Source organism: Somniosus microcephalus, chromosome 22 (assembly GCF_052327205.1).
Source record: "Somniosus microcephalus isolate GS21.2 chromosome 22, FLI_Smic_1.0, whole genome shotgun sequence".
Taxonomy (NCBI): domain Eukaryota; kingdom Metazoa; phylum Chordata; class Chondrichthyes; order Squaliformes; family Somniosidae; genus Somniosus; species Somniosus microcephalus.
Genome location: NC_141008.1, coordinates 48,488,180 through 48,500,426, shown reverse-complemented (window position 1 = coordinate 48,500,426; position 12,247 = coordinate 48,488,180). Strand labels below are relative to the sequence as shown.

Genomic DNA, 12,247 nt, shown 5'->3' with positions numbered 1-12,247 from the left:
GTGCTTTTCAATATGGGATGTGATGTTATTTGCCTAAAATAGAAAGGGAGAGAGATAATACAATGCTTGACAGTGAGATCTCCCGCACGGAGTCCCCCGGGTATATCAGGAGACTCCAGCATAGCCTTGAGTGAGTTAGCACTGGGTTCGATAACTGGAGCTTTGTCTTTGGCAGCTATCAGAGAAAAGGCTTTACTCAGCGTAATGCAATAGGCTCTAAAGGACTGTTGATGATATTAATGTGCTCATTTGCTCGCTGATATGGGCAATTAGCATCCCACAAGATGCTTATGGCTTTACTTCTGCCTACTGAGTAATTGTCACTGATCTCAGTGCAGACTCTTGGTGATGTATTAAGGTATGAAGGCACAAATTAAACTCTTATCATGAAGTGAGTGGAGTTAAAACAGTAGGGTCTTCAGATTACGCACTATGAATATCCATGGCAAATGCTTAACATATTCAGGTGACATCCCTTTGTTTGTTGTTTTAATGGAGACATTAAGCATTCACACAGCTAACAAATATTATCATTGAATAATATGCATAGCATAATAAATATTCAGTGTGATATATATTATGAGGGAATGGTAACATAGTGGTTGTTACTAGACTAGTAATCCAGAGGCCTGGACTAATGTTCCGGTACACGTGAGTTCAAATCCCACCACAGCAGCAGGGGAATTCATATCCGTTTTTTAAAATAAATCTGAAATGAAAAACTAGTATCAGTAATGGTGACCATGATACTACCGGATTGTTGTAAAAACCCACCTGGTTCACGATTGTCCTTTAGGGAAGGAAACCTATGTGACTCCAGACCCACAGCAATGTGGTTGACTTTTAACCACCCTCCGAAGTGGCATTCAGTTGTCAAGAAGACAGCTCACCACCACCTTCTCAAGGGCAATTAGGGATGGGCAATAAATGCTGGCTTTGCCAGTGATGAATTGGGAAAAAAATATATTCACAAAGTGTAATAAATATATGCACTGCATAATAAATATACACAGCGTAATATTTATTCACAAAGTAATAAATATAACAAAATATTCAAAGCGCAATATTCACACACTGTAATGAATATATACATAGCGCGATGAATAGTTGCACATTGTAATGTATATACGTATATCATAATAAATATTTGCACGCCGTAATAGCATTGCTCAGTTTCGAAATTATAGGAATCATGACAAAAATACATAAGAACAAACATAAGAACATAAGAAGTAGGAGCAGGAGTAGGCCATATGGCCCCTCGGGCCTGCTCCGCCATTCAATAGGATCATGGCTGATCCGAACCTAGACTCACATCCACTTCCCTGCCCGCTCCCCATAACCCTTAATTCCCTTATCAGCTAGGAAACTGTCTATCTCCATTTTAAATTTATTTAATGTCGCAGCTTCCACAGCTCTCTGGGGTAGCAAATTCCATAGATTTACTACCCTCTGAGTGAAGAAGTTTCTCCTCATCTCAGTTTTGAAACGGCAGCCCCTTATTCTAAGATTATGCCCCCTAGTTCTAGTCTCACCCATCAGTGGAAACATCCTCCCCGCATCCACCCGATCAAGCCCCCTCACAATCTTATATGTTTCGATAAGATCGCCTCTCATACTTCTGAATTCCAATGAGTAGAGGCCTAACCTACTCAACCTTTCCTCATAAGTCAACCCCCTCATCTCCGGAATCAACCGAGTGAACCTTCTCTGAACTGCCTCGAGAGCAAGTATATCTTTTCTTAAATATGGAAACCAAAACTGTACGCAGTATTCCAGGTGTGGCCTCACCAGTACCCTGTATAAATAAATTTTCTGGCACATTTTATTTGCACAGTGTTGATTAATATTCTCTCTTACATGTACACAATTAACAATGATCAGTACCCTGTGGTTCAGTTATAGATCCCTGCTGTTGGCTACAATGTTCTGCTCTACACGTGGCTGAAAATACAAATACGAAGGTTGATGGGCAATCTGCTCTTCTTGACGAGACGGACGCAGGATCGAGGCAGGACTGAGACAGGATTGACTGAGGGAGGAAACCTGGCAGAAAAATGCAGATGAACCTCAAGCTTCATCCCGCGCGGCACTGAGCTAGGAGTCTGTTCACCGTATGCTTCCGAAAGTTAAATAGGCAACGGCTGATGCAGCAGGAGTGGGAGACACATGTGGGATGGGGGCGGCATGTGCGAGGGGAGGGGGAAATTCAGGGGCGCAGCAACAATAGGATTGGATCAACTGTGTGTCATGTTATCGTGGTGCTCCGGAGACCGTGATCGCTGCCTGATGTAAAAATTCCAGCGATCTCACGCTGCCCTTTGCTTTCTTTTCCTCCTCCTTGCTTTTCCACAGAGGGTTAGAACTGGCTCTTGCTTTGCAGGTGTCCTCTTCTTCTTCTTCCACGTGGTCTTTGGTGTCAGCGAGGGAGCAATTTGGAACGTAGCCTGTCCGGTAAAATGCTGGGCCTTCTTCAGCGTTGACCGTTGACACCAGGTCAAGAAGGACGGGCTGTGGTGTTGCCCTGTGCCGGTACCAAGCTCTCTCAGTTACACTCAGCTCCTTCACGTGGCTGATTACGTCCAAGCTATGCTGGGGAAGAGATGGCTGGGGGAAGCTGCTGGGAGGAGCTCCTGCCAACTCTTTCATACCCTCCCTGACGTAAGAAAACTACTAGACACTTGGTCTAAGCGTTAAACAAAGCTTTAATCAACTGTTTTACAACATGGAGGTCTAGTTGTGTCCTTCACTAGTTCCTGTTAAGAATGTCCTGCACAAGCTGGGCCCGTGCCCGAGTAGTTATACTCTCCCTGGACAGCGCCACCCGCAGGCCGCCCAGTATTATTTCATAAGTCTTTCTTTCATGAATGACTGATTCATGTCAAGTAACACACACATTCTGATTGGACGTTGATTCACCTCGCGTTTTCGCATTTGGGGATTATTTTTTTCCTTCCCTATTTCCGGTCAAGCATCACCATAGCAACGCCGACCGCTGAATCTACAGTCGCCCCGTACACCACCGGGAGTGTGAAAACCTTCTCCACTTCCTGCTTCAGCACCTCGTTCCTGGTCAGAGCACTTCCGCTGCCCATAATCCTCCGCACCCCTGACTCAACCAGCCGCTGGCACGGTAACATGGAGTGCAAGTTCTCCGCAATGCCGCGGCACAGCGCTCTGGTGACGTGACCCAGGGAGAGGTTGGACGGGGAGATGCCGGTGACTGAACCCAGCTGGCCCGGCGAATGTCTCTCTCCAAATATGGTTGCCTGCACCGCAAGTTCAGTGCGAGCTACGTTTCGAGCAGCCTGTATCGATCGGCAGTAGATGGCGGACTCTGGGACCTCCAGACCTGTGGGAGTGAATAAAACCAGTGTCAGAGTCCGCAACTGCCTAAAACCCACAGGGGGACACTGAAGTTTATACCTGACACTCCCAAAGTTCACCGTACCTGTAACTGTGTGTCCTGATATAATTATGACACAAATTACTCCCATTAAGCTTTGTCATTCTAAGACACTTGGACTAAAGACTTCAAAATCACCCAATCTTTAGTGAAATCAGATTTAAAAAAGACACAATTTCCATTCACTCTGATATCTGAATTATTTTGCTTTTTCATTATACTGTTTTCTTGAAAACGATCCTGGGACAGATAGTGATCGGAAACTGGTATTTTCTAAAGAGTTTTTCTGAACATTTTCTACCCAATTCCAGATCCTATAAAAATCCAACAAAAAACAAAGGGAAAAAGGCTAAACAATCAGGGACTGAGGGACAGACAAACTGAAGGGATGGAGATGGAGGGATAGAGTGAAGGGACAGAGATGGAGGGATAGAGTGAAGGGACAGAGATGGAGGGATAGAGTGAAGGGACAGAGATGGAGGGATAGACAGTGAAGGGACAGAGATGGAGGGATAGAGTGAATCGACAGAGATGGAGGGATAGAGTGAATCGACAGAGATGGAGGGATAGAGTGAATCGACAGAGATGGAGGGATAGAGTGAATCGACAGAGATGGAGGGATAGAGTGAAGGGACAGAGATGGAGGGATAGAGTGAAGGGACAGAGATGGAGGGATAGAGTGAAGGGACAGAGATGGACGGATAGAGTGAAGCGACAGAGATGGAGGGATAGAGTGAAGGGACAGAGATGGAGGGATAGAGTGAAGGGACAGAGATGGAGGGATAGAGTGAAGCGACAGAGATGGAGGGATAGAGTGAATCGACAGAGATGGAGGGATAGAGTGAAGGGACAGAGATGGAGGGATAGAGTGAAGCGACAGAGATGGAGGGATAGAGTGAAGCGACAGAGATGGAGGGATAGAGTGAAGGGACAGAGATGGAGGGATAGAGTGAAGCGACAGAGATGGAGGGATAGAGTGAAGCGACAGAGATGGAGGGATAGAGTGAAGGGACAGAGATGGAGGGATAGAGTGAAGGGACAGAGATGGAGGGATAGAGTGAAGCGACAGAGATGGAGGGATAGAGTGAAGCGACAGAGATGGAGGGATAGAGTGAAGCGACAGAGATGGAGGGATAGAGTGAATCGACAGAGATGGAGGGATAGAGTGAAGCGACAGAGATGGAGGGATAGAGTGAATCGACAGAGATGGAGGGATAGAGTGAAGCGACAGAGATGGAGGGATAGAGTGAAGGGACAGAGATGGAGGGATAGAGTGAAGGGACAGAGATGGAGGGATAGAGTGAAGGGACAGAGATGGAGGGATAGAGTGAAGCGACAGAGATGGAGGGATAGAGTGAAGCGACAGAGATGGGGGGATAGAGTGAAGGGACAGAGATGGAGGGACAGAGTGAAGGGACAGAGATGGAGGGATAGAGTGAAGCGACAGAGATGGAGGGATAGAGCGAATCGACAGAGATGGAGGGATAGAGTGAAGGGACAGAGATGGAGGGATAGAGTGAAGCGACAGAGGTGGAGGGATAGAGTGAAGCGACAGAGATGGGGGGATAGAGTGAAGGGACAGAGATGGAGGGACAGAGTGAAGGGACAGAGATGGAGGGATAGAGTGAAGCGACAGAGATGGAGGGATAGAGCGAATCGACAGAGATGGAGGGATAGAGCGAATCGACAGAGATGGAGGGATAGTGAAGTGACAGAGATGGAGGGATAGAGTGAAGGGACAGAGATGGAGGGATAGAGTGAAGCGACAGAGATGGAGGGACAGAGTGAAGGGACAGAGATGGAGGGATAAAGTGAAGCGACAGAGATGGAGGGATAGAGTGAAGGGACAGAGATGGAGGGATAGAGTGAAGCGACAGAGATGGAGGGATATAGTGAAGCGACAGAGATGGAGGGACAGAGTGAAGCGACAGAGATGGAGGGACAGAGTGAAGCGACAGAGATGGAGGGATAGAGTGAAGCGACAGAGATGGAGGGACAGAGTGAAGGGACAGAGATGGAGGGATAGAGTGAAGCGACAGAGATGGAGGGATAGAGTGAAGCGACAGAGATGGAGGGACAGAGTGAAGCGACAGAGATGGAGGGACAGAGTGAAGCGACAGAGATGGAGGGACAGAGTGAAGCGACAGAGATGGAGGGACAGAGTGAAGCGACAGAGATGGAGGGATAGAGTGAAGCGACAGAGATGGAGGGATAGAGTGAAGCGACAGAGATGGAGGGATAGAGTGAAGGGACAGAGATGGAGGGATAGAGTGAAGCGACAGAGATGGAGGGATAGAGTGAAGGGACAGAGATGGAGGGATAGAGTGAAGGGACAGAGATGGAGGGATAGAGTGAAGGGACAGAGATGGAGGGATAGAGTGAATCGACAGAGATGGAGGGATAGATGCTCGTAATCTGGTGTTTTGTTTTGTTTTCTTGCATCGCAGGGTCTGTAAAGTGATTTGTATCTTGCACAAATGTCAAAAGTTTCTTACCCAACTCCTGCATCCACTGTTTCAACATCCCAACGAAAGAGGACAGCACATTGCCACCATTCAGAGCGGCTGCCACAGCCAAGTATATCCCGTCCAGGTAGGGGTAGTACGCAATGCTAGCGGCGGGATTGGGACGAGCCGGTGGCTGGAATGCAGGGGTCAGGGCAAAGGTCAGCTGGGCAGAAGTGCTGATGTTCAAAACTAGAGAGTAAGAAAGATCTTAATCAACCATTGAACAGTGACCAGAAAGAAGCGCATTCACGACCTCAGGACATCCCAAAGTGCTTTACAGCCAATAAAGTACTTTTTTTGAAGTGTGGTCACTGTTGTAATGTAGAAAACGTGGCAGCGAATTTGCGCACAGCAAGCTCCCACAAACAGCAATGTGATAATGACCAGATAATCTGGTTTAGTGATGTTTGTTGAGGGATAAATATTGGCCACAGGACACCGGGGAGAACTCCCCCCTGCTCTTCTTCGAAATAGCGGGCGTGGGATCTTTTACAGCCACCTGAAGGCAGATGGGGCCTCGGTTTAACGTCTCATCCAAAAGACACCACCTCTGACAGTGCAGCACTCCCTCAGTACTGCACTGGAGTGTCAGCCTGGATTTTTGTGCTCAAATCTCTAGGGTGGGTCTTGAACCCACAACCTTCTGACTGGGAGGTGAGAGTGCCACCCACTGAGCCATGGCTGACACTCTATCACTGACCTTGCTGAACTATACACCGTCAAGGGAAGGGCACCTAATTAACATTTATTATCTGGGTGTTGCACGAATCATTGTCCGGTTTCAGGCATAACAACAGAGGTCAGCAAAGAAGCCATGGGAATGACTACAATTGAAGTTGTTTTGCTTCGGACGTAACCCACAGATGGTGGCCTAAAAATGTGGTTGTTTTTCAGGTGCTAAAGGGTCTCCTAAGGCTCCATTTTGAGCTGGAAGTGCGCCACCCGCCATATTGGCAAGGGCCAAGATATCAGCGAGCAGCGCCCATGCCTGAAACAGGCATTTGGGTCTTTGCATTTCCAAATAAGGGGCCTGACGCCTGATTGAAACCCCCACTGTAAGATTGGTATGCTCTGGAAAACCAGGTCTATATCTGGCCTAACAGGCGGTCCTTTACATTTAATGCTGAGAAGTGCGAAGTGATGCATTTTGGTAGGAAGAATGAGGAGAGGCAATATAAACTAAAGGGTGCAATTTTAAAGTGGGTGCAGGAAGAGAGAGACCTCGGGGTGTACGTACACAAGTCTTTGAAGGTGGCAGGACAAGTTGAGAAGTCTGTTAAAAAAGCAAACGGGATCCTAGGCTTTATGAATAGAGGCATAGAGTACAAAAGCAAGGAAGTTATGCTCAATCTTTATAAAACACTGAAGTAACAGAGAATCATGGAAACACTCAGCAGGCCAGGCACCATCCGTGGAGACCTGCTGAGTGTTTCCAGCATTTTCTGTTATTTCAGATTTCCAACATCCGCAGTATTTTGCTATTTTATAAAACACTGGTTAGGCCTCAGCTGGAGTATTGTGTCCCAACTCTTGACTCTTCGCACTTTAAGAAGGATGTCAAGACCTTGGGGAAGGGGCAGAGGAGATTGACCAGAATGGTACCAGGGATGAGGGACTTCAGTTATGTGGAGAGACTGGAGAAGCTGGGATTGTTTGCCTTAGAGCAGAGGAGATTTAATAGAGGTGTTCAAAATCATGAAGGGTTTTGATGGAGTAAATAAGGAGAAACTGTTTCCAGTGGTAGAAGGGTCGGTGACCAGAGGACACAGATTTAAGGTAATTGGCGAAAGAGTCAGAGGGAAGATGAGAAGATTTTTTTTACACAGCGAGTTGTTGTGATCTGGAATGCACTTCCTGAAAGGGCGGTGGAAGCAGATTCAATAGTAACTTTCAAAAGGGAATTGGATAAATACTTGAAGGGGGGAAATTTGCAGGGCTCTGGGGAAAGAGCAGGGGGAGCGGGGCTAATTGGAGAGCTCTTTCAAACAGCCAGCACAGACATGATGGGCCAAATGGCCTCCTTCTGTGCTGTATGATTCTATGATCTGCACTAGAATTGTGATAAACACTCTGACAAATTATCCTTTAGGCAACATCAGAAGTAGAGGACCTCGAAGAACAGTCAGGTACGTGTTTGGACACAGGGTTGAAATATAATTGTTTTATGAAGCAAAGCAAAGCCCATTTCCGTCCTTACCTGCATCTGTCTTCTCCATCATGCAGGAGTACACAGAGCACTGGAAATCGCCCAGGGCCACACCAACCTCCGTCCCCTCTGGCACACCGTACCATTCATGAGCTGTCTTTCCAGCAATCGCACCAGATTCCACAACTGCCGGCAGCAAGCATGTGGGAAATCCAGAATCCCTTAATCTGGAAGAGGAGTTAAGGAAATTCCTGTGAGAGTGGCCTCGGTCCTTCAGAGAGAGAACAAAAGTGGCTGGGCGCAACGGAGCTGCTTTCACTTCTCCTTCTGACCGACTCAAAGCAACAACAACAGAAGGATCAGGTATGAAGCACCTATAACAGTCAGGGACACTATATAGGAACAGGAGGAGGCCATTCAGCCCCTCGAGCCTGTTCCCGCCATTCAATGAGAGCATGGCTGATCTGTATCCTAACTCCATCCACTTGCCTTGGCTCCATAGCCTGTTATACCCTTGTCTAGCAAAAATCTATTGATCTCAGATTCAAAATTAGTTGAGCTAGCATCTACTGCTTCTTGTGAGAGAGAGTGTTCCACACTTCTTCCACTCTGTGCGTGAAGAAGTTTCCTAACTTCTCTCCCTAATGGCCTGGCTCTGATTTTAAGGTTATGTCCCCATGTCCTAGACTCCCCCCATTACATGTCTTTGGTGAGCCAGTCCTCAAGTTTCATCGATCAATCAGTGGCCATTAGCTCCCAAAGCAAGTGATGTAATCACCAGGGCATTTAATTCTTAGGGTTCAGGTTAATGAGTCTGCATTAAGTTCTTGTCTGCTATAAGTTGCAAATGGAAAGGGGGGATTTAAAATCATTGGCAGCCAAAAAAACGGGACCAAGGAAAGAGAGAAAAGGCCTGCGTTTAAATACCATCTTACCACGTCACTCGGGAATGTCACAAGGTGTTGCGCATGCAATAAATGACTTTGAAGTACAGTAACTGTCATTATGCTGTCAGACACGACAGCCATTTTGCACACTTCAAGATTCCACAAACAGTAACGACGTGAATGGCCGATTAATTATTTTTTGGTGGTGTTGGTTGAGGGAAGAGCTTTGGCCCAGGGCACCACGAGAACTCCCCACTCTCTTTCACATTTTTTGGGGAGTTAACAAGGAGGGTTGATGAGGGTAGTGCGTTTGATGTAGTCTACATGGATTTTAGCAAGGCTTTTGACAAGGTCCCACATGGCAGACTGGTCAGAAAAGTTAAAGCCCATGAGATTCAAGGGAAAGTGGCAAGTTGGATCCAAAATTGGCTCAGTGGCAGGAAGCAAAGGGTAATGGTCGACGGGTGTTTTTGTAACTTGAAGGCTGTTTCCAGTGGGGTTCCGCAGGGCTCAGTACTAGGCCCCTTGCTTTTTGTGGTATATATCAATGATTTAGACTTCAGTGTAGGGGGCATGATTAAGAAGTTTGCAGATGATACAAAAATTGTCTGTATGGTTGATAGTGAGGAAGAAAGCTGTAGACTGCAGGAAGATATCAATGGACTGGTCAGGTGGGCAGAACAGTGGCAAAATGGAATTCAATCTGGAGAAGTGTGAGGTAATTCATTTGGGGAGGGCTAACAAGGCAAAGGAATACACAATAAATGGTAGGACACTGAGAAGTGCAGAGGATCAGAGGGACCTTGGAGTGCATGTCCACAGATCCCTGAAGGTAGCAGGACAGGTAGATAAGGTGGTTAAGAAGGCATGCGGGATACTTGCCTTTATTAGCCGAGGCATAGAATATAAAAGCAGGGAGGTTATGCTTGAACTGTATAAAATGCTAGTTAGGCCACAGCTAGAATACTGTGTACAGTTCTGGTCACCACATTACAGGAAGGATGTGATTGCACTAGAGGGGGTGCAGAGGAGATTTACGAGGATGTTACCAGCACTGGAGAATTTTATCTATGAGGACAGATTGGATAGGCTGGAATAACAACAGAAAATGCTGGAAAAACTCAGCAGGTCAGGCAACATCCGTAGAGAGAAATTTGAGTTGACGTTTTGGGTTGAACCCTTCTTCAAAACTGGAAAGAAAAGAAACTAGATCGAAGGCAGGGCTGCGATCAGACAAAATAATAAAAGAAACAAAAGAAGTAAAAGAGATTAGAAGCTAGACGAGATGGTAATAGGCTGAGATTAGGTGTAAAGTGTACTGGCAGGGCAAGAGATAGCTGCCAGGTGTGAGAGAGAAACAAAAGGAAAGGGGGGGGGGGGGGGGAAAGGAGTGGAAAAATTACAAGAAAAAATGAAATAGGGGCCGAGCTTATGATCTGAAATTGTTGAACTCGATATTGAGTCCGGAAGGCTGCAGAGTGCCTAATCGGAAGATGAGGTGCTGTTCCTCGAGTTTATGTTGAGCTTCCGTGGAACAATACAAGAGGCCAAGGACGGTGAGGTCCGAGTGGGAATGGAGCAGTGAATTAAAATGACAGGCGACCGGAAGCTCGGAGTCACCCTTACGGACTGAACGGAGGATTTCCAACATCTGCAGTATTTTGCTATTGGATAGGCTGGGGTTGTTTTCTTTGGATAAGAGGAGGCTGAGGGGAGACTTGATTGAGCGGAGCAGGCTTGAGGGGCCGTATGGCCCTACTCCTGCTCCTATTTCTTACGTTCTTATAAAATTATAAGGGGCCTAGATAGAGTGAATTTTCCCTTAGCAGACAGGTCAATAACCAGGGGGCATAGATTTAAAGTAATTGGTACAGGAAACTTTGGTTTATCCGGAGGTTAACTGTCTGGAATGCTCGAGCCACCAGCAAAAATCAGGAGCCGTTTCGTTAGGTTTTTTTTCTTTTCGTTGCTTTTTTTTTTCACCAGTCAGGCTCTGCAAGGTCTCGTTGAAGCTGTTGCTAAGCTACAGCGACGCTTGCAAGGTACGGCCGACTGTTTAGAAGCTGTTGCTAACAGGGTTTGTTGCCAGATACAAAGCTCCGTATGTTTCAACATTAGCGCTGGTTTGTCTGGCAGTTTTGATGGGACGGCAACAGCTCGGTCCCGTCGGTGCCGGATATCACAAAGTTTCCTGTAGAAGGATTAGAGGGGAGTTGAGGAGAGCTTTTTTCACCCAGAGGGCGGTGGGGTTCTGGAACTCACTGTCTGAGAGGTTGGCAGAGGCAGAAACCCTCATCACATTTAAAAAGTACTTGAAGTGTTGCAACCTACAAAGCTACGAACCAAGAGCTGGAAAGTGGGATTAAGCTGGAGAGATCTTTTTCAGCCGGCACAGACACGTTGGGCAGAATGGCCTCCTTCTGTGCCGTAAATATCTATTTCTATGATTTATTTTTCTATTTTCAAATGGTGCTGTGAGACCCTCCCTTGCACCAAAACGACCAATGCTGGCAGACAGGACCTTGGTTTTAACATCTTATCTGACTGACGGAGAGTAAGGGTCGCCAACTCGGGTTGGACGTATTCCTGGAGGTTTTATCACATGACCTCCAGCCTCCCACCCCGCTGCCTGGTCAAACAGCCATTTAAAAAATTCTTCTTAAATAATTTTACAACTAATAAATGAAAATGAAAAATACACACTATTTTTTAAATTCCTCCGATGACTTTTCTCCCGTGTTTTTGCTTGCAGCAGTGTCCTGGGGATTAATCTTGAAGTCCTGGAGACTCCAGGCCAATCCAGGAGGGGTGGCAACTCTAATTGGAGAGGCAGATCTTTGGTGGCCAAATGTTTTAAAGAAGATGTAGACTCTGATGTGGTCTAAGATCCTTTAAACTACTAAAGCAATCACCGAATCCTTACCCCTTTGCAAGTTCCAGTCGCAGCCCTTTTAAGAAACAACATGTAGTTTGTGTACTGGTACACCCAATGCAGGATAACCTAATCCGAGATGGTGGTCGTGGCACTGCCGAGGAGGTATCAGGACAAGAACAAGAAATTGTTTTGAGTGTTCTTTTACCGCAAGTAGACATGGGATGTGTCTACTATATAAATGGGGTACAACAAGGAGAACAGGTTCTGTTTAATGAGCTGTAGTTGGGGAACTGGATGGGGCAGTGCACTGCACAATGACCTTTCACCTCATGCAAAAGATCTCTGATGAAAGGTCATCGACCTGAAACGGTGACTCTGTTTCTCTCTCCACAGATTCTGCCTGACCCCGAGTGCTTCCAGCATTTT

At 46.6% G+C, this 12,247-nt stretch overlaps 1 protein-coding gene across 1 annotated transcript in view; it reads right to left on the bottom strand.

Moving 5' to 3' along the window:
- Positions 1–2,671: 2,671 nt before the first annotated feature.
- The window catches only part of shpk (sedoheptulokinase), a 30,799-nt gene continuing 21,223 nt past the window's right edge, over positions 2,672–12,247 (bottom strand). Inside the window, 3 exon segments of the mRNA XM_085964670.1 lie at positions 2,672–3,352; positions 5,902–6,102; positions 8,111–8,286. Coding sequence (XP_085820796.1) covers positions 2,958–3,352; positions 5,902–6,102; positions 8,111–8,286 — 772 coding nt within the window. The 3' untranslated portion in view covers positions 2,672–2,957.